The sequence below is a fragment of the Amyelois transitella genome, chromosome 20 (genome assembly GCF_032362555.1).
Source record: "Amyelois transitella isolate CPQ chromosome 20, ilAmyTran1.1, whole genome shotgun sequence".
Classification (NCBI taxonomy): domain Eukaryota; kingdom Metazoa; phylum Arthropoda; class Insecta; order Lepidoptera; family Pyralidae; genus Amyelois; species Amyelois transitella.
In genome coordinates, this window is record NC_083523.1 from 6,158,471 (window position 1) to 6,183,851 (window position 25,381).

The 25,381-nt window shown below is 33.0% G+C and overlaps 1 protein-coding gene across 4 annotated transcripts in view; it reads right to left on the minus strand.

The window, feature by feature from the left end:
• Positions 1–25,381, minus strand: part of LOC106131566 (klarsicht protein) — a 281,119-nt gene that overhangs the window by 60,583 nt on the left and 195,155 nt on the right. The window contains exon 1 of one of the 4 annotated variants that reach the window (XM_013330691.2): positions 11,387–11,406. The exons of the other annotated variants lie outside the window; for them this stretch is intronic. Coding sequence (XP_013186145.2) covers positions 11,387–11,389 — 3 coding nt within the window. The 5' untranslated portion in view covers positions 11,390–11,406. Of the gene's footprint in view, positions 1–11,386; positions 11,407–25,381 lie in introns of those variants that run through there. 4 annotated transcript variants of the gene reach the window in all.

A 25,381-nucleotide genomic window follows, 5' to 3' on the forward strand; every position in this document is an offset into this window, starting at 1 on the left:
TGAATCTTAACAACAACACAAATATGCAAATATACATGTTGGTGCAGTGCCACAACTGGGTATGTACTACAATGCACTGATAATCATGTTGTGGACCACAATCATCTGATGGTTGTGTTTACCGGATATGTGGTAAAATATAATAACAAATCTTTGACAAGATTTTTCTGGTAATCAATTGCATCCTTGGCAAAAGATTTATAATGATGCTGATTTAACAACAAGGAAAGTTGTATCTACAGTAACTATTGCTTCATGTGTAGACTTCAGGATTCATAAAAGAAACAACTATAAAGTAAATTTTAAAAAGTTAATTTATATTGAAAGTATCTTTATTACTCTTGGAAATACATACTAAATCGTTAATTAACTTAACGGACAGACCACGTGCTCTCAATATAGATACTGTATCCGCAAACATTATTGTTGAGAACCGGTTGTCTGTTAGAATTCCAGACATTGAACCACTTATTCAGAGAGTGGATTTAGATGCAATTAAGTGTTGTAAACTAATCAAAATTACTACTAGAAATTAATCCGTTATGACTATGATGATGATGTTGAAGCAGTTATAGCTATAATTGTCGGAAGAGTTAACCTTGTTTTTAATTCATACATGTAAAATATTATCTAGTTCTAAATAACCATTAATCTGTATGACGTTTAGTAATGCCTGCATCTTGTTATTTACATAGTAATTAGACAACAACCACCGTAGCATAGTGGTCATTGCATGTCATTAGCAACATCTAGAATTAAGGGTTGGATGGGTATCCAGACTGGGTGTCTGAGTTATAAAACCCACACATGTGAATGTCATAATCATCCCCTCACAGGTCCACAATGACTATCTAGTAAATGTATACCTACAGAAAATGGATGTCGAAGAACAAAAAATCTAGCGTCACCCATTTTATCCTGGGACTCAACATAGTGTCATGAAACACATGATATGCGTCAAAACTCTAATTCGAGAAGACATTTGGCACTGTTGATAACTCCAATTTGTAACGCCAATGTAACGAGAGCCATGACTAATCACAGTATGAATTTGTAAGCCTAGATGAAACTAGGTCATATCAACAATCAGAATCAATTTGAGCAAAAGTGTACGATGCACATGAGATCATGTCCATAAAACATGGTTCATGTATAGAAGTAGCGGAAATAGATAAAAGCCATTCATTATTCTATGAAAATTGTTATCAGATGTTCTAGATTCCGAAAACATGAATGAATTATTTGTGATACTATATGTATGTTTATGGCAATCAAGATAAGCTCCACGCAAAATATTTTTCTGGTAAAACATGTATAATACACAAAAGAAAGGATCACAACAAATAAGTTTTACTAATCTAATAAAACTCTACATAAATAAGCATAAAACAAAACAGCAACTGGTTACATAACACTTTAATAACACGTTAGAAACCCTATTGAAAGTTGATAATCCGACAGATAATGTAGCTGTAGTTAAGATGGACACATTGATCGGTAGTGAACAGCTAAGTGCAGGCATGAACGCAGCTCTGTCTATCGGACAAGTGAATTAAGAGCAGTCGATTGAGACAAGTGTTACAAGTGTATTGGAGGTGCAGAATAATGTTTATTGGACGAGTTTATTAAAAGAGACGAGTATTCTTTTAGGATTTAGGAGTATATAGTTAAATTGCATGTTTCTGTTATAGGCTGGGTCGGGTTTATTTGCACATATGGTTGCGGTTTTTGGGTCTATCGTGCTTTAATTATAATTTTTGTCCAAACCCACGTACTAGATTAGGTATCAGATGATTGTTGACTATTGGGTGTAAAAATATAGCGCAAAGCCGGAAGTCATCTAAGAATGCACTGAAACATCACGACGACGGTACATTATACCTCAATACATTAGCGTCAATACTTTCACATTGCTATTGTATGGCTCCTTCAATAGTGATGACCAAGGCGGCATATTCTTTAAACTCATTAGTCAATGTTAAGCTAAATATAAGCTATTGACCACGACAAATATGAACATGTGCCATCCAAAAGGTTAGTTAGTAGCGATAATCAAAGAGTGATAAATAGTTTAGTCACCAGTAAGAAAGTGTTAAATACAGATGTTATCAATAAAAGTGAAAACAAATAAGTTATCTAACGAGAATGGAAGGCCACAAGGTCAAGTTAAATCGTAGAAGAAATTTCGGTGGACTATCGTTGTTTGTATTATTGTAACTCATTAATACGCATTTTTCTATAAACCCTTTATACACCCTCGTATAAAGTGTTTATAGGAAAATTTATTGGCATCGTCCGTCATCAACAAATTGTTTATTGAAAGATTAAAAATTTTAAGATTGAATAAAAGAATTATCGATCTTGTTTCTTTTTAGATATTAAAAATCAAAAAAGAATTTGCAATAGGAAATATTGGATATCTTATTTACAGTGTTATCAATTTATCATTGAGACATACGTACAACATTTCGCTCAACGTGATTGACAAACAAGGTACTATCGATCACTTCAGTGGTGTATAAGTGAAAGTCAAATTTATGAGGACAATGCAAAGTTTTACAGTGAAAAGGGCAATAAAGGGAAAGATAACAGTGAAGTCACAGACACGAATTGGTCATTTTATGGAAGTGATGTCGATATTTCTCTTTAAGGTCGTGATTGGGAAAATTTATTAGATCATAAATACTGCATTGTATCACAACTTATGATTGGTGAAAATATTATTGTGATAGCTGAAAATGTTAGGTTACTATGTAACTGCCATATTTCTTGCAAAATTTAGAAGCGCTGTACTGTAGGTACGCTTATATTTTACTGACATGAATGTATTCTTAATACACAAAAAAACCCTATAACTTTTTAATTCACATGCGAAACTCGGCAGTCGGTTCGTGATTACGTATCATAGCGATCTTATTTACAAGACTTTTCTTTCTTATATTAGATTTTGTTTCAACACAGTGCTTAAAACGTACCTATAAACTACTTATTTCTCGGAGCTATAATATTACAAACGACAAAGTTCTAAGGAAGCAAAACAAACAAAGGGATATTACCACCACAACAAGATTTATCATTAGAAAGGACACTACACAATCGATTTTATTGCTATATCGATAAATTATCGCGAGGTATTAAAGATTCGAATTCGCGTCCGTATCGATTTATGGATCACGTTGTCAGGAAACAATTATTAGGACTTGGCCATCAAATGTGATAGAGAAATTATCTTGACTATGGTAAATTGCATACGTTACTTAACAGCTTCATGGTCCGTGACTTGCGACTTTCCTTCCGCGATGTAAATGAAGACACTTCGATATCTCTGCTATCAGATTTTATAAGCACAACCTTATCAGTTTCAAATTTATGTTTACACTTTACATTTGACTTTCTAGTGAACTGAAAATTTTATTCGTATATGAAGTTTTAGAACCGTTAAAGGAGTTTTCCATTGGATCAATACAGATATTGATTGTTGGTAAAAAAACTATTCGTTTGCTCTTGTTACCTTCATTTTAGTGTTTTGAGTTATTTTCCAAGTTGCTTGTTTTGAAGTCGGAAGGTCCGTTTTCAGGCAGTTACTCCATTTTTTCCAAATTATACTGAGACCATTTATTCGCATATCATATGTCTTTAGCTGTTAGCTATAACTTCGTCGGTTTTGTATCTTACACCTGCAGCCAAAGATAGCTACCACAGGTAGCTACATTTCTTTCCGAAATAGAACAACTCATTTCATTAACACCTTAAACAGACTTCTACTATTAAAATACCTCACCATGTAAAAAAATTTCATAACGGAAGAAATTCCAATAAAGTACCAGTGCATTTCATTCCAAATTAGCACGTAACTGTAGTATATGTGTGTGTACACAGACCTACAAACAGTTGCATCTATTCCGTATAAAGTTTGACCAGAAATATAGCAGACCTGTGAGGGCGCTAATTCTGCATTTCTTATAAGAAACAATACATAGTTATGTCATATTGAGTAAGGTGATTTGCATTGATTTGGAAATAGGGCACTAATTGACAAATATGAACCGACCTGCTTGAGAAGATGAACTGAAGGTAATAAGAACATTGTGTTACCCTTACTTTTTTGAGCAATTAATGCCAGCCCCCGTAGCATGACACGCGCGACGCCCTACTTGTCGCGCGTAAAACTATTGTTGTCTCATTCCAGGTTTTAATAAAAAGCGAAACAGCTATAGCTATTTGCACGATAAAAACGACGTCGTGCGTGCCATGTGGCGGAGGCAGCTTAATTTTTTTTAACTTTACTTTTTAATATCGTGGCTAAGCATTCTATATTTCTGATCAAGCTATACGTCTAACCTTGACTTGACCGTAAGCATGGCTGTTACCGTTACACACTCAATTAGCGAACAAACATGTAACAATTATGGATACCTATTTCAATGTTACTCCACAATAGGCGATGAAATAAATTATGTAATACTGAGAAAAATTAGTTCTTTGAGCTAATGAATGAATATTTGGACATAGGAGAGATGTCTCATATATAATAATCAGATATATTGTAAGAAACAGGAGGATACTTTTTTTACAGAAAAGACTTTAGTTATTCTCCTAAAAGCTCTTAAATCTTAGAATTTGATTTATTCAATATCGATGAATAAATGAATTGTTAAAATATGCCAAAATCTGATATGATGAGAAATGAACTTTTTCTGATTGGCCTGGGTCTTGTTTGTCTTCATATCTCGTAACGCAAGTTTCGAACTTACTTCGAGGCTAACTCAATCTATGTAATTTGTCCCGTATATTATTGGCCTGTAGTATATTACACGTTTACAACTTCTCCCTAATTTATATATCTATCTTTTCTCCAGTATTTATATTCCAAAGCTGTTTCGGAGTATTGTATAATTTCAGTCTTAGAATGCTTGGCTACTAACTCATTGCGCATTCAGACACAAAGATAAACATTGTGAATTTAATGTTTAATTTACTTTGCAACCGGTTTCGCAACCAGTGTCAGACAGTGCTCTCTCCTAATACCAATCTTTAAAATTTGATATGCCGGTACTATGATGATCAAAGATTGATGAATGCTATTCAAAGGCTTGACTTAGATACAATTTGTAGTGAACAATTAGTACAAAAGATTCGTGGTTATTATACATAAATACAATGAAAAGTTTATAAAATATGTATCAATATAATTGGTAATTTGTTGTCTAGACTATTTTAGTGAAAGTCGTACTTACGTTAAAATAAGTTTAATTTATCAAAAACATACATATAAATATAACGTTTTTGTCCCTTGCGGCAGACAGAGCTGAAAGTTTCAATAACTTTTGTAAATTTCTAAAACCTCCTAAGTAACACTTTCCTGTTAACCACATCAAAATCTTTTTAGCGAAACGCGAGATAATTGCGGACAAACAATCCTATATAAATACATACAGGTCAAACTAAGAAACACCTTTTTTTATGAACTTAAACGCGGTTAAAAGTATGAGTTTGGCAAGATATTCGTAGCTGAAGGACGTTATAAGGATTCAGATAGTCTCCGTTGCTATTTTTGTTGGTAAATCATTGACATGTAATGTATTAAACACTTATTTTCCTGAAATGAATCAGGATGCCATTAGTAAATTTCCCATTCAGATGATTTCATAACAAGTTATTTCATTTTTATTTTGTTGAAGCTTCTATTTTACATTAACTAAGGTTAGTTGCATGATAGTCCCGTAATTTGTATATTATTTCATAATCGAATATGATAAATTTTTGATGTTATTCCTATAGCTTTTGACAGAGCCTTAGCTCTTCCTTTTTATCACGACCTGACCGGGGATTGAACTTGAGACTTTTGATTCAGAGGCTCACATATAGGTCGTCAGTCCTTAATATTTATCTGAATTACAAATCGTACCAAAGGCTACTTTATGAATACCGGCACGAATTATTAATTTCACGCGAGCGGTTCCGCGGATGTATTCTGGGTTTAGACTTGCATAGATTACCTATTATAAAGCTGTTTCCCAGAGCCATGCAGTCTCGTCGAGTTGCAACCAATATTCTATGTTGTATGTTGGTCTGACTCTTGTCTAGTCACGAACTAATTTGCTATTCAGAGATATTTCAGATTGTGACGAAACTCATTTTGAAATTGCAAAATCAAGCAATTGATACATGAATCAATTACATTTTAATATGCATACATACATATAGTCTCGTCTATATACCCTTGCGGGGTAGACACAGCCAACAGTCATTAAAAGACTGATATTTAATAAGCAATATTAATTTGGATGATAACGTATCATATTATAACGCAATCACATAAAAGGTTATGAAAATATATCTTTGGTATAAACAATTAGACCTTTAAGATACATTTATCCACATTAATACTATAAATTATAATAACTGGGAAGTCTTATCGAAGTAAGCAAACCAAACTCGTAAGAATTAATAGAAATTACGCTGCAGATATTAAACAGTTTATTACCAAAGCTAACTTAATTCATATTCAAATTCACCTTAACACAGCGTTATGATTTCTATAAAATAGCAATGGAAAGCGGCAGGAAGTTAAAACGAGTGCAGTCGTTAACTGTATGATTTTGCAACGTTGCAACACATAAAATACTATTCCTAGGTTTATTATAGTCTGTTTGAGAGTCACTCGTGACTTTATGTATTTCTGGATTCCGTATGGGAAGCGGATATCTGATGGTGTTAGTGACAACACGTAGAATGATATATGTGCGAGACACCTTGTTACATGTTGCCGAACTTTAAATAAATAAATAATGTTAAAGGGTATGTTTGTACTAAGGCGACTAAGGGACAGGCTTATAAAATTGCGATTCTTCTTTACGGCGACAGGCTAGCAACTACTTGAATCTCAATTCTATCACTAAGCCAAACAGCTGAACGTGGTCTATCACTCTTTTTAAGACTGTTGGCTCTGTCTACCCCGTGGTAAGCATAAGAACGTGACCAATATGAATGTACCAATTAATATGCGTAGGTCATCACACTCAAACCAGCTTTACAGTTACTGAAAACCGATATCCTACAGTTTTCTAGTAAAAAGCAATTAAAAACTAAACTTTACTTTAGTTTCCCGGCTTTCTACCGATAATGAAACGCAAGTTTTATGCGTGCTCCGTTTCGTCCGTGGCTAATTGTCACTATTGTAGCTAAGCGGTACAATTTGTTAAGAAACTGTAGGTTTACTATTTATTATAAATGCAATTTCTTCGATAATGACGTATTGAAACAGTTTCCAAATTAGAACCTTGTCTTTTGGTCGACTTTGAAAATGAAAAGAGAAACGTGATAAAAATATATGTAGGTTTGTTGAGAAACAACATGAATATAAGAATATAAAATATAAGAAAGGACCACATGCGAACAGAGTCAACATTTTAAGTTATTTATACACGTTGATTTATTCACAAATTTTTATACATCTATGGCTACTTAGTTTTATTGGCGTATACGAAAATAAACTAATCAATTATTATTACTACGCTTTTATTACTGTGTGGCAGTCTGTAAAGGTTGCGGAGGTCAGACGGGAGTCGCTTCGTATAAAAACCTGACTCACCTAATCCAAGATCCATGGTCAAAGGCATACCCCGGGCGCCTCTCCAGAGTGATGAGGTTGCAAAAGGGACTACGGCCAGGAGGAAGAGTCAGTTATCATACTAATGACTACTTACTTAACAACAATAACTACCTGGGTTTAGGAGAATTTGGTATTTAACAAAGGTACATTCCAAATTAGAGGGCAATATATATAATAAACTTTATTGCACAAAACGAAAATGTACAAAAGGTAGACTTAATGCCGTTTGGCATTCTCTACCAGTCAACCAGCTGACCAAACAGAAAAAACTTTGGTGGTGTGATAAAGAGCTCATGCATACTGAAAAATACATGCATTACAAAATAAATGCATAAATACATACAAGATACATAATATATACATTATAAATACATATACATACATACATAAAATATCAAATTCGGATGACCCATTATTGATCTGCCGAAGAAAGAACCCATTCACAGCATGCCTTTTTAAAGTGAACTATAAGACAATATCTCGGAATTCCCACCAGGGAATGAGATTTAATCGAGTGTTGTTTTTGCAGATATACCTAGTTTAGTAAGTGATAAAATCCTTTCTCTATAATTCACCTTCTCGATAACGACCTGATACACATGACAAGTGACCGGGCGTCTATTGTGGGACTACTTTCCATTATACTGATCATGCGCTTAATTAATTATTGCCTTATCTTAATTCATCGCCGCTAAAACTGATTTTTATCTAAACTTATTGACAATCGGAAAGTATAGGTTCCTACATAGAGTAAAACTTTTAACTTTTAAGAATTACATAAATAAATGTGTTATTTAAATTTTGGTACATCATTAGCTTCACGATTCAATAGTAACATAATTAACTTAATAATCAATATACACAGGTTTATATATTGATTATTGAGTTTGCTTTGCATGCAACTGATTTAAAACGAACCGCAGAAAGAAATATAACTGAGTTTTCTATTAAAAATCTTACTCGTGACAAAGAGAACATACTATTTTTAATGTACATTTTGGATGTCAGTAAACTCAAGGGTTGCCCTTATACCCCTGGTTGATGTTTATACGACCCGCCATACTACCCGCAGCATCTGACTGTAATGCGATAGTGCAATCATAGGGTAATTTGGGACACAGATGCGGATCAAAGCAACTAAAAATAAACTGCAAACTTAGACCTCGATTAAATTTTTTTTACAAACTTGCGAATATCTCATAAACTAATTAACCGATTTTGATCACCTAGGAATTTAAAAATAAATTGACAGGTCTTGCTACACACATTTTAATTAAAATTCCATCAAAAACAGATCAATAGTTTAAAAGTTACTGCGTTACAAACAACCAAAAATAAATATTCTTGCCCTAAGTTGATTGGTAGACCTCACACTCACTTCGCTCGCTCAAACAATTAAATATTGATTATTAATAAAAAAATCTGCTTTAGGTATTTAATATAATTAATGTACAGTCAAAAAAATTACAACAACATAACAATTTTATTGAGTACCTTATAAAATGCAGTCAACTAAATTTCATCGCTTTTATAATTTGAAGTCTCTGGTCCTAAATACGCTGTACAAATTCAATCACCACGAGATAATTATCGGATGGGTTCCCCACATCCGCCCCGTCCCTGGCTAATGAAGACCGAGTTGTTATGGGAGTAACATAGTCGTAAATTGTAAACTTACGGTCACACTACAAAAGAATCTGAACTCATGAAAAGATAAATATTTGACTGGAATTTCTACGCTGCTTCTCGTACCGCCCAGGTTGTAAACCTCTGTGATCATCTGGTAGCGAATAAAAACCGTAGTGGTGTAGTGTGTCAGCATTTTCGTCGCGTAGATAGTTTAAACAATGGAAGGAATGGGCTTAAAATCGTCGGAGTCTTTTCTGTAGACTCATCAATTGCATAATGATGCATCCATCTTAACGTGGCCTTCGATATCAGTGTCTAATGTAATGATGGAAAAGGAATACGTAGTAAAACAAAGAATTTTGGAGCAAGATCAATTTGTGTGTTTATTAAACTCCTCAGTGTAGACGCGCCTCAGCGAATGCACTCTAAACAAAGATTTAGTGAGATCGATGGTGGAAGCCGTCAGCTGTTTAACGAAACTGTAATGATGGCTCTCACGTCATGCTCTCTCGGATTACCCATGATCATTTTTCATTAAAAATAAATTTATATACCTAGGGGGGTGAATAGTGATTTTTTAAAGTAACGCGAGTTGCATTAGGTATAGTTTAGTGGTAATTTTAGAGGAAAATATTGACGTACCTATATTTGTTTTTAATAATATATTTATACAGCAATAAAGAGCTGTTTTCAAAACTATCTAGAAAATATTGGTAACATTAATCGTATCATAATAACATGAAACCAAATATAAATATTTGATTAACATTCTGATGAGAAAGACTGCAAATGATATGATATTACTTCTGACATATGTGTTGTATAGTTGAGAAGAAAATTGTCAAGCAAATTTAAATGTAATCCGGTCGATTGGATAATTTGAACACAAACACACTTTGTTACGGCATCTGTCAAAGAGCATTAGATTCGGTCGTGTAATAGCCATGAACAGATGGGCAAACAATAATATTGAACGGAACGATACGAACCCTACAAATGACCCGTGCTTAACTAAAGGATATGTTTTGAACGTTAAAATTATAGACGACCCAACTGACTGGTTTGTCGTTACTTTTGAAATTTTTGTATGTATAATGGTGCTGGTGATATGAATAGCATATTTATAAGTAGAACTCTCTTTGGTGCGGTAGGATTTGAACCTGTGCCTGCCTGTGTATCACTCTTATTTATTCGGGCAATAATAAAAGTTCGACTACCGAAGCTTATAAAAATATGTTGAAGTATGATGTCATAAGCAATAGTAGAAGAAGCAACAGTCTGAGTAAACAATTTAGCAATAGTCATGAGTAAAATTTTTATTTTCTAAAGTTTCAATTTAGAAATGATAAAATTTTAGAACACGGAGTATTTTGCTGTAAACTAAATCTCAATTATAACAATAACAGTAAAAGCGTGAACGTAATCAATTAATTAAAATTAATCGATTAAGGTATCATCTAAACAGACAAGGCCATGAATCCGAAAATTCGCGAAGCAGAACAAGTTGTGACCTCAAAATGTAATAAGTTCTAACAGATGACCATGATTTTGAAGATAATTTATGAACGGATTATCTTAACAAATGTTTAAATTGTACAACATGATTCGCAAGAAGATATTTGCAGTATTAATGTGGGCTAGATCTAAAGTGAAATGAGGTGCAGATTAACGTTTAATTAATATATGTAGCTAAGACCTCTCGTTATCCTGTACACCAGGACAATTTTATGAATTTTTCTAGACACAATATCAAAACATGAATTATATATACAGGAAAAATTACACAGATTCCGTTAGCCTCGCAGTAAGTTCGAGACTTGTGTTACGAGATACTAACTCAACGATACTATATTTTTTCAATAAATACTTATATAGATAAACATCCAAGACCCAGGCCAATCAGAAAAAGTTATTTTCTCATCATGCCCGGGCCGGGATTCGAACCCGGGACCTCCGGTGTCACAGACAAACGTACTACCGCTGCGCCACAGAGACCGTCAAATTTAAACTACTAACACAGAATATAATCAAACAATCTTAAAATGAATGGGTATATTTGGATAAAAGTAAAAACGGCAATTGGAATAAGTACCTAGATCCCATTAATTCCAAAAAGAGAATCCAATAACCAACAACTCATACCATAAAAGGCAAGTTCCGCAGCGGTAACAACGCGTGCGGTAATTACACACGTAACAATAAACTTCTTTTGTTACAACTCACTTTTAAACCAAACCTTTTAAATTACAATAACGATAAAAATCGTTGCAACGTTCACTTCAAAAGTACACCGACATTTCGCAACGCGATCACCAAAATGTGGCTACTAAGATCGGTATGAACACTCGTGTTTTGTATAACAGTGTATTTATTATCGTTAATAAATATACACGTTCTTTCGCGGTTAAATGTGCACTGACTGAAACCATTGTCTTCAGTAGAATGATTGTTAACAATAAACAAGTTTGCGCTGTTAAAGTTTAACATTGAACATAACTGCACACAATGTCAAACAATAATAAAATAAGTATTGTTCTCAGATTTTGTTGCTGCTTCTATTAGTTGTCTTATTTAGATTATTTAATATCTAGAAACAACTTTACAGAGTATGATTCCAGTAAAAAGCCTAAACTTGCAAACGTCTACATGTATTTTTTGTCTAGTAAATAGTTAATTTATTTTATGGTGCAGAAAAGACGATATGATTATGATACGAACCCTATTGAGATGATGGTGATGTTCATAACTGCACTTTTTGTGTAGCCAAACCTATACGAGAGTGCAGTTTAGTTCGGAATCGCACCTTATCAAAGCGTTCAATGTATCCAGCTGTGCAAATGACATTCAAGGCTGCCTGTGACAATTTTAATGCAATGTCTGCGTTTCCCCAACGAGACACGAATTTCGCAAATTTGTATAACTTGCTTCAGTTAGTTGCCCACTATCTTTATTTTATACACATAACTTGAATGAGCCTTAGCATAGTCATAGCAAAGTCGAAAGTCGATAAATTTAGTAAATAATACGAGTACTTCAAAATTAAAAATGCGCTCATTTTCTAATTCATGCAAAGCCTACTAAAATAAATAAATATATACAGGACAAATTACACTGATTGAGTTAGCCTCGAAGTAAGTAAGCTAAGGTAGGTGAACTTTTACCGTTATTTATACATCAAAATAACAGATAGGCTACAATTGAGCAGCTAATAATTACATGAATGGTTTCCAAGATTTGATAGAAAAAAAGTGGAAGTAGGCTTTAATTAACTTTGACACAAAATTAATCAATTAGCCGTGAAGTTTCACCGAAACTTGAATCGAGTACTCTGAATCGATCATAAAAACCAGAAAACCGTTTAACACGATTTCTAAAGTCGATACTATGATTTTGGATTATTATTATAATAACAAGTTGCGGATAATAATTACTTACACTTAACACAACATACTATCGGTTTAGTTAATGTGGTCTTATTTTTAATTGTATGGTCTTCAACGTCTACACAATAAACTAAAGTTATTGTTAATACTGCAAAATACTTAATTAATTTAATAAATATGCATGCATTATTGTTAATACTGAAATTTCTATTTATTATTATGTATTGTCTGTTTAACATACTTAACAGAAGCAATTATATATTAGTTAATAAGGGAACCTTGTAATATTACTAAGCGTCTGTTGCCTTTTAATAAAATAAAATCAATAAAAATTTACAAAATTAAAACTTAATTGAAAAGATTAATATCAATATTAAGATTGAGTCAAATCTAGTTTGCTTCTTTTGACTCAAATTGATTCTACTAGCTACAAAAATAAGCACACTACAATATGTCGTTTGTTGTTGTATTGTAATTTTATGTTCTGTCAGTCTTGTTGTTGTACTGTCATTTGTGTGCAAGACATTTTGTCGTGTTTAGTTCGTGATCAACCTTTATTTCTTCAAGTTTTTAATGAAAAAGAACACTGTTATTCTTTTTACGGTCTGATAAATTTGAACAACAGTTTGCCTCAAATTTACCTGATCTTTGGTTAGATTTTTACTAAAGTCATACCTACATTTTTCAAATAGGTCAATTTGCTTAGCCTGATTGGCAATAATTCACAAAGTACTGGTTCTCGTGGGATGTAAATAGTCATAAGTATTAAATCACTAAAGAGATTTATTTATTACAATACAAATTACTAGCCAATAGATTAAGAGATTTAGTACTAATAGAATTCGATTAATCATTCAACAGGACCCTAAATAATTTTCGCTTAATGGTCGCCAAAATCTCTTCCTAATTGGTTCCGTCATTTTTGTAAACATTATTCATTAGGGTCGCAATCGATTTGCAAATTGATGATTAATGACTGTTATACTATTATATTCATAGTAGTTTAAATAAAAAAAGTCTAAAAATTATAGACAGCATAAGAGAGGCATAAAATGTTTCCAACATTCAAATTTAACACTACATTAGATTTAGTACTTACATCTTGAAAAATCAACATTTAGTTTCTAATTTTCCTTATAGTAAAGATATATCGTTTCTCGAAACTGTGTTGCTTACCTGAAACAAATAAAGAAATAGGTGTTACATATATGGCGTATCTATATAAACTATAAAACATTAAGTGAAAATTTGGAACAATTCACATTCCAACAAAACATAATCGAAGTAGAATTGGACTTTTTAGAAGCTCTTTAATAAATAGTGCGTCAAAAAAGCCAAGATAAGTTATGGTGTAACACAGGTAGCTGACTAAAATCTACGTCAGCTCTCTTCTTATAATTATCTGGACCTATGATGGAGGGACACAGTCTTGTTATATTTCTCAACCTGCTTTCACAGTAACATGTAATTTTAAACGTTATTGAAACAAGTTATTTATATTTGATTAATATCATGTACCCAACTGTATCATAAAAGACCGCATAAAAACGATTTAATCATAGATTTGGCAAGTATACGAAACAAATTCGCTAGTTACACGAGCGAGTTAACAACACTTTACAAGAAAATTGTATAAAGAACTATACTTTTGATTCTTAAATATGAGGCATAGGGTTTAATTTACGTTGGCATTATGGTTCTGCAAAGGTTTAAAGACCTGGGTTCCAAGTATTTATCAGTAAAAAATTAGGTACCCTGAGGAGGAATAGAGATTGCTTGCTATAATTTTTTACCACTTAAGACAAAATTCAAAATTCAAAATTCTAAAATTAATTATTAATCCGGATTAAAAACAATTAATTTTTCTTACTATTCGAAAATACTACTATTATAATAATGACCGTAATAAATTCGGTATCACGATACTCTCATTATTAAATCTGCTTATATTGATTACTAACAATAAGTACTTGTACAATGGCAACAAAAAAATGGAACACCTGCGTACTAATGGTTCCTGTTACAATGTATTTTTTATGTTGGCAATACTGTAGGTCGACGACATTACCTTGGCGGTGTTGCAAGCGTAAAAAAAAGGCGGGATAAATGGATTACGTCACTTTGGCAATGGGTATTAGCGGGAGGATAGTTTTTGTTAAGTTTAGAAGAGCGAAATGAGCAAAATAATTTGGTCATTAAGTATATTTCTCATATTGGTATTGGTCATACATATTGGTAGTTATCCATAGTCATTATTAAAAATAATATTAACACAATTAACTTTTTCCAATTCTATAATTTTATTCATTATTATTATGGCACATTTTAAAATATCAATTAATATTTGTCATATCTTTTAGTTACACAACATTGCTTGACGTCAATTCAATACTATACATACAATTATGTATATGAGTCCAATATCTATATCCTTATAAATACCACGTCTATATCCCTTGCGGGGTAGACAGAGTCAACAGTCTTAAAAAGTCCGAAAGGCCATGTTAAGATTAACATATTCATCTATATAAAAACTAATTAATTTCACGTCTATAATTAAAATAACACGAACTTGACGGTTTACCGCTAAAATTTTGTTTTAAAAAAGGTATTAACATTTTATGCATAAAATATGTAAATTATTATGACTTTCGAAACCACAGTATAGTTGAAAAGACCACACATTGGCTCGAATTTCGCGGCAAAATCAACTGAGCTTCAGCAGCCTGTGTCGAATTTCATATCAATAAAAAAGAGAACCAGTTTTTTTGCTAGTTGATATGATTTTTACTTGCGTGCACTTGGTTTATGTGACATGTAGATATATTATGTGTTAGGCACTATGTGATGTGAAGTGAAGGGTTTTTCTCGTTTACTACATGTACGTAAAGAGCCTTTAGGTAAGTAGATTCTTTGCGTACCATCAAAGAGTACAGTAAATATATCAGAGAACTAGATAATAGTATCTGTACTTAATAATTATTTAAATAAGTACTTTGATATTTTATATACGCTGTTTCTGACAAAAGTTCGTTGGTTTCTTAAACTCATATGAAGATCAACGAAGAATAGTTACCTACTTTAAATGTTTGATAGACGATAACTAAGGAGAAAAGGTTAAATATTGGTTGAATCATAAAATGTGCAAATAATTACATACTCATACATACCTTCATATAATCACGTCTATATCCTTTGCGAACAAGACAGAGCCAACAGTATCGAAAAGACTGATAGGCTACGTTCAGCTTTTTGGCTTAATGAAAGAATTGAGATTCATATAGTGATAGGTTGCTAGTCCGTCGCCTTAAGGAAGAATCACAAGTTTTAAAAGCCTATCTCTTAGTCGCTTTTTACGACATCCATGAGAAAAGGATAGAGTCCTATTCTTTTTTCTATTGGGGCCGGGAACCACATGGCTAAAAAAGTAAAAACAATTAATAAACATCTCATCGGAGGTATACAATTCAGGGCGAGTGCGCGTTTACGGAGCTGCCTACAAAAAAGCGGTCACATCCAGATCGCTTTTATAAAGACAACATTACTCGTATGCGTGACTTTCTCCGTTAATGCATTTCCAATCACGCAAACGGCGATTTAAATTGAAAACTGGATGTATGAGTATAGTACTGTACCCACCCACATCGCATCCCATATCTTAAAATGTTCGCGAAAAATAGTGAATTGTCATGTGATCCTTCTGCGAACTCGGGACTCATTTTCAGTATGGCATCTTGAACTCAATTTTAAACACCAATTTATTTACATGTTATGTGTGTGTAATAATAATAAGGTGCAATTGGGAGCACACAAATATGTATAACAGAAGGGAGACTATGTAATTTTAAAATGGAATTTCCATTTAGCTTACTAATAGATCTTTCAAGATACGAGTACAATACTCGTACAATAAAACAACAAGCGCGCAAACTGAATGCGCAAGAGTGCGCCGTGATAAGAGCACATCATTGATGAATTCGTAATAGACCAGCTCTTAGATTGCTTCTAACAGTTTTAAAGATAAAAATCTCTGCAAATTATGCATTATGCAATCCAAATAGCTACATCCGAACGTCAAAGTGTGAAAAGTACTGTCTTAACGTAACGCCACTCTTAAAACAAAAAGCATGTAACTACATCATAGTAATTGGTAGGAAGTTACGGTTGGACGTGTTCCAATTTGTCTTGTGTTACTGATGGATTTATCTTAATTGTTGGTAAGGCAGATACAATTTTCTCTTCATTAAGGTGAAGGGTACAATGGCGCCACTATCTGTCAATGGCGCTGTCGCAGAAATTCTTTTTGAAAAGTAATAATTTCATTATTATGAAATTTTCAAAATGGGAGTTTACTTGAATATTAATTTAATGGTAAATAATATTGTCTTTATGAAACTGATATGGCAGCCACTTGAAAATAAACAGTGTATGTTTAAAAGTTAATAAATACATCTATTATCGCCGTTTAATTTTATTGAAATTTTGTAGATATCTAAGCAATGTTAGCACAATTTTCAAGTTCGTATTCAAGATATTAATGAAAAGTGCAGATCAAGTCCGTGGCGAATGACTCGTATACTACTTTATTATATGTTAGTCATAAATTCTATCAACCACATCACGTCATCTCCGAATATGAATCAAAGTTTTAAATATTTTTCCAAATCTTATTTTTTTTTCTTATAATAGCTATTGTTTGTATCCTAGGTACTCGTAAAACAATACATATCATCATATGGCGTATCCACACATCACTCTCGGTACATTTTGGCCACTTTCTCCGATTATCTCCGCATCAGCTGACGTGTTTAAAGTTATTTTCGATGTGTAGGTACTGTAATTTGCGTACGAGTTGTGCAACCGTGTATGCTCGCCTTTAGATTTGACGGCACATGTCTATTTAGTATCTTTGCAATCACGCGAGCAGTTCAGTATAGGTCTTTTTTTTCAAATAAGGCATAATACGTTCCTTTATTCTGGTGTTAAAGTGACATGATTATGACAAAGAATAAGAGACTCACTGGACTAGTCTTTCAAAAATCACGTATTAAATAAAAAAATCACGTCTTTCACACTTGAGACCATGGTTGCTCTTTAGACAGATTTCAGGAAAAGACAACTTAGTATTCTCATATTCCATATTAAACCATGCAGCTTAACGTAACCTATTTTCGAGAAAATTGGCTCTGTCTTTGTCATGATATGTGTATTATATATATATGTAGAAATTAGAAGAAAATAAGAAACAGCATGACCAAACTGAAACTTAGAAATACTACTAGTTAGAGACTGGACATATATTTACATACATACATACATAAAATCACGCCTCTTTCCCGGAGGGGTAGGCAGAGACTGCCTCTTTCCACTTGCCACGATCTCTGCATACTGCCTTCGCTTCATCCACATTCATAACTCTCTTCATGCAAGCTCGGCGGTTTCGGGTACTTTTGACCTGACCCTTTACCAGGACGTCACACTCCGACCTTTCCCTCCACATTCTCCTTCTATATCTGCTTAGTCAACCTGCTTTCATTCATCCTCTCCACATGACCAAACCATCTCAACATACCCTTTTCTATTCCTGTAACTACATCTTCTTTCACATCACAACATTCCCTTATCACGCTGTTCCTTATCCGGTCACTCAATTTCACACCCATCATACTCCTTAACGCTCTCATTTCCACTGCATTTATTCTGCTTTCGTGCTTCTTTTGCCATACCCAACTTTCACTCCTATACATTAATGTCGGGACCAACACGCCCCCATGCACAGCCAGTCGAGCCTTTTTGGATAGTTTCTGACTGCTCATAAAGGCATGCAAAGCTCCATTCACCATGTTTCCCGCGTTCACTCTCCTTTCAATATCACTATCACACTTGCCATCTGATGTCAACTTTGATCCTAGATATACAAACTCTTTCACTTGCTCAACTTTTTCTCCTCCAATCAAAATATTACATGCTGTAATTTCTTTCTCCATATATTTATTATTATCTATAGACTCTTAAAATCGTACTGCTGGAAACAAACAACTGTGTGTACAATTAATAAAAAAAAATCCATAATGTATGCATAGTTTAGCGTGATTTCGAGTTTAACTACTTCATTACCATCATAAATTGAATTAGTTCATTTAGGTGTCACGATTTACTCGTTACATACAAAAATCGCCATTAAAGCAAATATCATACGAGTAAACTTAGTCACGTTTAGGGAAATATTCAATATTTCGGACCTTTTTGAAAAAACAAACCACTTTATATGACATTGTTACTTTTACAAAAATAATTTCGGCGACGTGGGGTTCCCGGCACCAATATAAAAAAGAATAGGACCATTCCATCTCTTTCCCATGGATATATTAAAAGGCGACGTATCGGCTTATAAACTTAGGATACTTCTATTAGGCGATGGGCTAGCAACCTGTCCCTATTTGAATCTCAATTCTATCGTTAAGCCTAACAGCTGAACGTGGCCTATTAATCTCTCAAGACTGCTGGCTCTGTCATAATATAAGGGATATAGGCGTGATTATATAAATTAATGAACAAATCACTTTAAGGAAAGAGAATCTGAGCTTCGTAAGAATTTATACCTAAAAGATATAGTAGATGTATAATACGAACTGATAAATCCAAAAATTTTTTTGCTTAAATTGATCCCAAAGGAAATGCATCCTTATGACCACATACAAATAAGGTATAAAAATATAAAGAATGCAATGAGTTTGCATCCGGAGCAGGTGTTTCACCGTAGCCACCTTGCGTCAAGTAACCAGCAAAAAAAAATTAAAAAGATTTAAACGCAACAGCTGTTCCTTTTTTAAATTTTACACGTAAAGGCCAACCTCATTTTGCCTTATTACTCTGACCACTACCAGACGATGTGTCACTATCACTATGCATACCTACATGTATAAAGTTTGTAGGTACCTAACAGTTTCCTAATATTGCACTTTGAGACATTGATGTTTTGTCTAAACATAATAAAGTATCCATACTTCATATTATAAATGTGAAAGAAATTTTGTTTTAACCCTTTCACAAGGAAACCGCTTAAAGAATCTTCATGAAATTTTTCATACGCAACATAATTATATAGTGTGGACTACGAAAAAGATTTGGTATGTGTGTACACGTGAGCGGAGCCCCGTTCAAAAACTAGTTAGTATTTTAAAAAAGATCCTCACATGTAAAAAGAGCCGCGAACTTCTTTATGACAAAAGAACTCTTTTAAATTTCTTTCTTTCAAACTAGCGCGTGGGTATAAACAAAATTAGACCACAATGACTAAATTATGATGGTGTAACATAAAGAAGATTGATGATTCTAATCTGTTTTAATTAATTGTTACAGATCAGATAAGCAAAAGCATATATTTACATATTAATTGGAGCCATTGTGATTTGCTCAGAGAATTTCCTAAAATAGTAAAAAGTTGTATCTGTAGAAATAGTTTTTTGTCATTGATACCTATTTAATAGGTCCCGGGTTCGATCTCAGTCAGGTCATAAGGTCTGGGTCTTCGATGTTTATTCTAAACTATAGTATCATTGAGTAAGTATCCCATAACACAAGTTTCGAACTAACTTTGTGTCTAACTCAATCTGTGTCATTTGTTGCGTATACATTTATTCTTCTTCTTCCTCCTAGCGTTAGTCCTGGTAACATCTCTCATCTTTCTGGGAAAGAACCCGGGGTCCGCTTTTACAACCATGATCCAGTATTGGGCGATCAGGTTTTTACACGACTCCCATCTGACCTCCGCAATCTTTGCAGTGTAAATTTATTATTTGGGACAAATTACAAATTTAATAATGAAATTGTATATGCTACTGATGATGATTTAATTACTCGTAAAAATAAATTTAAATTTCGAAATTTTTTTGATAAATTATTCACAAAAGGTCACAAACAATATATTTCATAATCTAATGGATTAGAAAGCGGCATAGAAGCCTCAGATATCAATCTGAATCTCGGGAACAATGCTATAATGACAATTTCCACCAACTTTCACGAAGGCTGTGACAACGGCGAAATTATTTAACGTGTTCGAATCCCACGCTGCACCCGTGGCGTATTAGTTTTGTGACAAAATAGTAGTAGACCGCGTTTCGTATGCCAATTCGCAAAGTTAAATTAACTATGCTATTAATTTTTCTTTTAACTATTTTTATATTAATGAATGTATGTTTTGATTAAAATTGTCATACTTAAGTCTTATAATATCTTATGGCTGATGTGTCACCGTATCTTCATTGAAAATAAAGCAAGTAATAATTACAGAATAAGATTAACCTAAGCCCTGATGCAGATACTAGCGTCTATACAGTTCCTGAGTCAGTAATTGGGCCGCGTCATAAGATAATAGAAAAAAATAGACTAATTATTTACCTTCATAGTCTAGTATCCGTAACTTCTAATTTGCATGTCGATTGAGGTTAGATGTCCCAGACATTTAAATTCATAGATATTCCGCGTAATAAAATTGAAACGATAAGACATCGTAAAAGTGGATATAAATTTAACTCCGCGACTCGATCAGGCTATTTGTGAAACGTATAGGTTTACATAAGTTTGATTACAAACCTCTTTCTTAGAGGGAATACGTCCTAATTAAACCTGCACGTTCAGGCAAATTAATGTGTAACCACAATCCAAAATAGATTTACTTTGTCTTGTTATCGTACATATATTCACGTCTATAGCCCTTGCGGGGTCTGTACCCCGCAACTGATTGGCCGTGTTCAGCTGTTTTTGCATCTGACTTAATGGTACAATTGAGATTAAAATAGTGACGGGTTGCTAGCCCATCGCCTAAAAGAAGAATCCCAAATTTCTAAGCCTATCCCTTAGTCAGGTGACGACATCCGTGGACAAGAGATGAAGTAGTCCTACTTCTTTTTTCTATTGATGACAACACGGCACAAAATGTAAGTACAAACGAGATGGCAGGACTAAGACCACAAAAATAATTAAAATCAGTAAGTTCTGTTGCGATGCGTTACGCAAGGATGAAAGCGAGCGATGCAGTTTTTATTTTTGCACATTTCGTAACGTTCTTTGTACCTCTTACATGAAGCTGTAATTTATTGGCTTTCCGGATTCTAAATTGAGGAAACTTTTGTATACATTATACAAAGATAAATTTTATAGTACTTACAGACAAATTAAGTATAACGTTTATTCGAGATATCGCGGGCAACAGTTAGTTGCATATATCATAATATTTTACGTAGTAGACAGAAACAGTGGTTACAAGACCTGAAAGCCATGTTTAATTAAATTTCTTTATTATGGAACTGAGATTCAGATAAAATAAAAAAACAAACTGAGTTTCTAGCTCATCGCTTCCCTTCATTGCCTTATACAAGTTGGCTGGCAAACTATATTTTGTCATCGCTAGCCGACCAGCGTGGAAACTCTAATACAATTTTCAATTCCCAAAACACTACAAATCATATTATCAGAACTAACAATCGAAGTCCACGTTTGAAGCTAGATTGTCGCTAAACTGGAAATCCGGCTGATTATATCCTGTTAACAAGTTTTGAGTCTGGACTAGTATATTATCTAGACAAAATAATCAGTTGATACTTTTAACTGTAAGTAGAATAATAAATAGTAGTAAAATTATTAATAAACAAGATACAACATTCGGCGTTCAGTTGTTGGCTCTGTCTACTCCGTGGTGTTTGGAGACGTGATTGTATGTATGTATACAACATTGTGTGTTGGTAACACATACTATAAGTCTCAAGTCAGTTCAACAACCTTAAGGTCGGCTAATCAAAAATTTACAAGTACCTACATGGTAACGCAACCCAATACTGAATTCATCATAACATATTATTTCCTATCAATCATACACCTCTAATAAGATAATTGTATTCTCAAGTGGATCCGGAGAAAGTTCTGGACAATAGAGGCATACGTATAAGGTGTAATTTTTCACTTGGATTGTGATACAAATCGGACATACAATAAAATATACCGCCTCACAGACCAAAAGAGCTTATTTAACCTGAGGTCAAATGTGGAGTCAGGCATAAAACTTGTTAACAATTATGGGATAAGTCTTAAACCTAAGCCACAGAGAAAACATATGACAAGTCTAAATCGGCTCTGCTTTTTATAGATTAGGCAACGTTCCCTTAATCAAGTACCTTTGTAATATCTCGCGGGTCTACTGGAAGAAATTTCTTTATGAATTAGTAGTCCCTTGGGCAAAGCCCTCTTTAGCTTGTAAGTTCTATTTAATATACTGACGAAAAAAAAATACGAATAAAAGACTAAGAATTTTCCTAAAGAAAATATTTATGCAAATGATAAATGAGTTAAAAATTTAAATCAACACCGCAAAATAACTAAAGACAAGTCTGAAAGCCGTACAGACCTAATCTAAGCAAAAAATAAGGTGAAACTAATAACTTGCATACTTAAACCGATGGGCGAATAACAAAATAAGTGCCACTAATAGATAATCTAAACGTTATTTAGCTAGTTATAAAACTACTTGATGACACTTCAAATCAAACGGCAAATATTTGAAGTTCTGCAGTTCTGTGTATTAAGACAAACAAATATAAGCACTTAAAATAACTCCGTTAGGTAACAGAAAAAAAAGGTTACAGAAGTTTACACTTGTACATACATTAAGTATAAGAGTCACTTATTCAACCAGTTTGGTAATGTTCTTTTCATTTTCAGTTCAAATATTGATACTTAAGAGCGTAAGATAATTAATTTCAAAATATTTATGATAAGCCAGCAAATATTTATAAAGGTAAAGGCAGAGTAGGCCACTAGCACAAAATCATTAATTTTGGAAACTTTATTGTATAAGATCGATCATAAAATTTACATAATAAGTCAGTATTTGAAGCCCTTTCTATTCGAAAATTGTACAAAAAATATACGAACTATGATGGATCACTGATATAACATCGCCCGTGTCATTTATATATGATAGATAGATGTTTTCGTCAATATTTTTTGTCTATCAGAAGTGTTCTACGTTTTTTGAAAAGTCTCGTAGCTAAAGTCCATTAAGAAAAAAAAAAGTTGCATGTGTAAGTAGCGCCGCGTGCATAGCTAGTATGTTTTGTTTTCGTATCGTAAATAAAATGGTTAATTATATATAACTTAACCTTCATAATTGTAACCAGAGTAAACTGTTCCATATCTAGATTCCAATTTAGACATAAATTAAACTAGTGCACTAATAATTCACTTACTATATGTACATATATTCCATATCAATATATACAATAATAAACCAATTCAATTGATCCTTTGGCAAAATAAGGACTAATAATATCTTTTCTCTAGTAATAACTTTTACTTAACTAACTTACTTTTGTAAGTTAAAACAATATTTATTCAGAAAATATCTCATGTCATTTTTATTGTGTCATATAATGATTAATATTAAAAATCAAACCTAGATGGTTCAAATTTTATAATTACATCCTATAGATACGCCAGAACAGAATAATGCTACGACCTTTGACTTTTGACTCTTCAACATTTATTGCTTCTCAATCAATCTGATCTTAAGTACATAATATTTCACACATTTCATCGATAGTTAGTTAAACAGTTCATAGTTTTGTAATAGTTCAAATTATGAAAACCTTTGAGATGTTTACATAATGCCATAATGCGGATTTATTAGACAGAATTAAGTTAAATAATAACATATCAAATTAATTTTATAAGATCTCTAAATTACGTATGAACTAAAAAATCTATCAACATTTTTTTACAAGCAAAGCATAACAGCTTTATAAACTTAACAATTAGTTTCTGAACCTGACAACTCGTCAAAATTATCAAAGCTATTGTTCATAATGATAGGCTGACAGAAACAAAATAACGCATTAAACGTGCCTTATGGTAAACCATGGGTAATTTGCTGGTCTACTTTCACCCACGCACCGAAGAAATCCAGGGTACAGGGGACTACTTTCCAAAGTGACAAGAAGGAAAGGATGTGACATTTTGAAAATTTATGCCTTAAATCCTTTAAGTTATTGTTTCCCTTTCTTAACAGTGTCAGACAATTCTCCAAATAGAATATTTGTAATAGAACTCGAGAGTAAGTTGCACAAACATACACATTAATGGAAACAGACGATAAAATTTATAAGAAAAGAGAATGGTGATAACTCTTTATAGTGATACCTTTACATAATACTGTTAAAAGACCTCACACAAATTTCATTTACCATATCACTGTGACATGCGTATTATTTCGTAAAAGGTTGTCAGTATAATTGGGAGGCAATTCGCTTGTAATTTTAAGTAAATTATTCTTATTTACATGAAAACATGAGAGATAATTTAATTATTAAGGCAGAAGTCACAACTTTTAATCCTCCGAAAGTAATTTTAACAGCATAACCAGTTGTATTCTTGGTTTTTGTTTTAATACAGGTAACTTTCTAAAAGTTCACACTTTTGTTATACCTGCATGCATGACATTAAGTTACGTATATTATAAGAAGTTCATTTAAGTATATACATTATTAAGGATAAAAATAATGATAATGTACTATAATACATCAAAAACACTGAAATATACTAGTTACGCTAATCCTAAAGAGCCCTTCGGCTTCGGTAATAAAATAACTGCTTAAGCCAATGTTAATCATAAAAAAATCTGGAACGATTCCAGCGACCTTGTGCCTCTTAGTCAACTCACGCGCAGCCAATTTATAGATCGTCCTACTTTTTTACACAA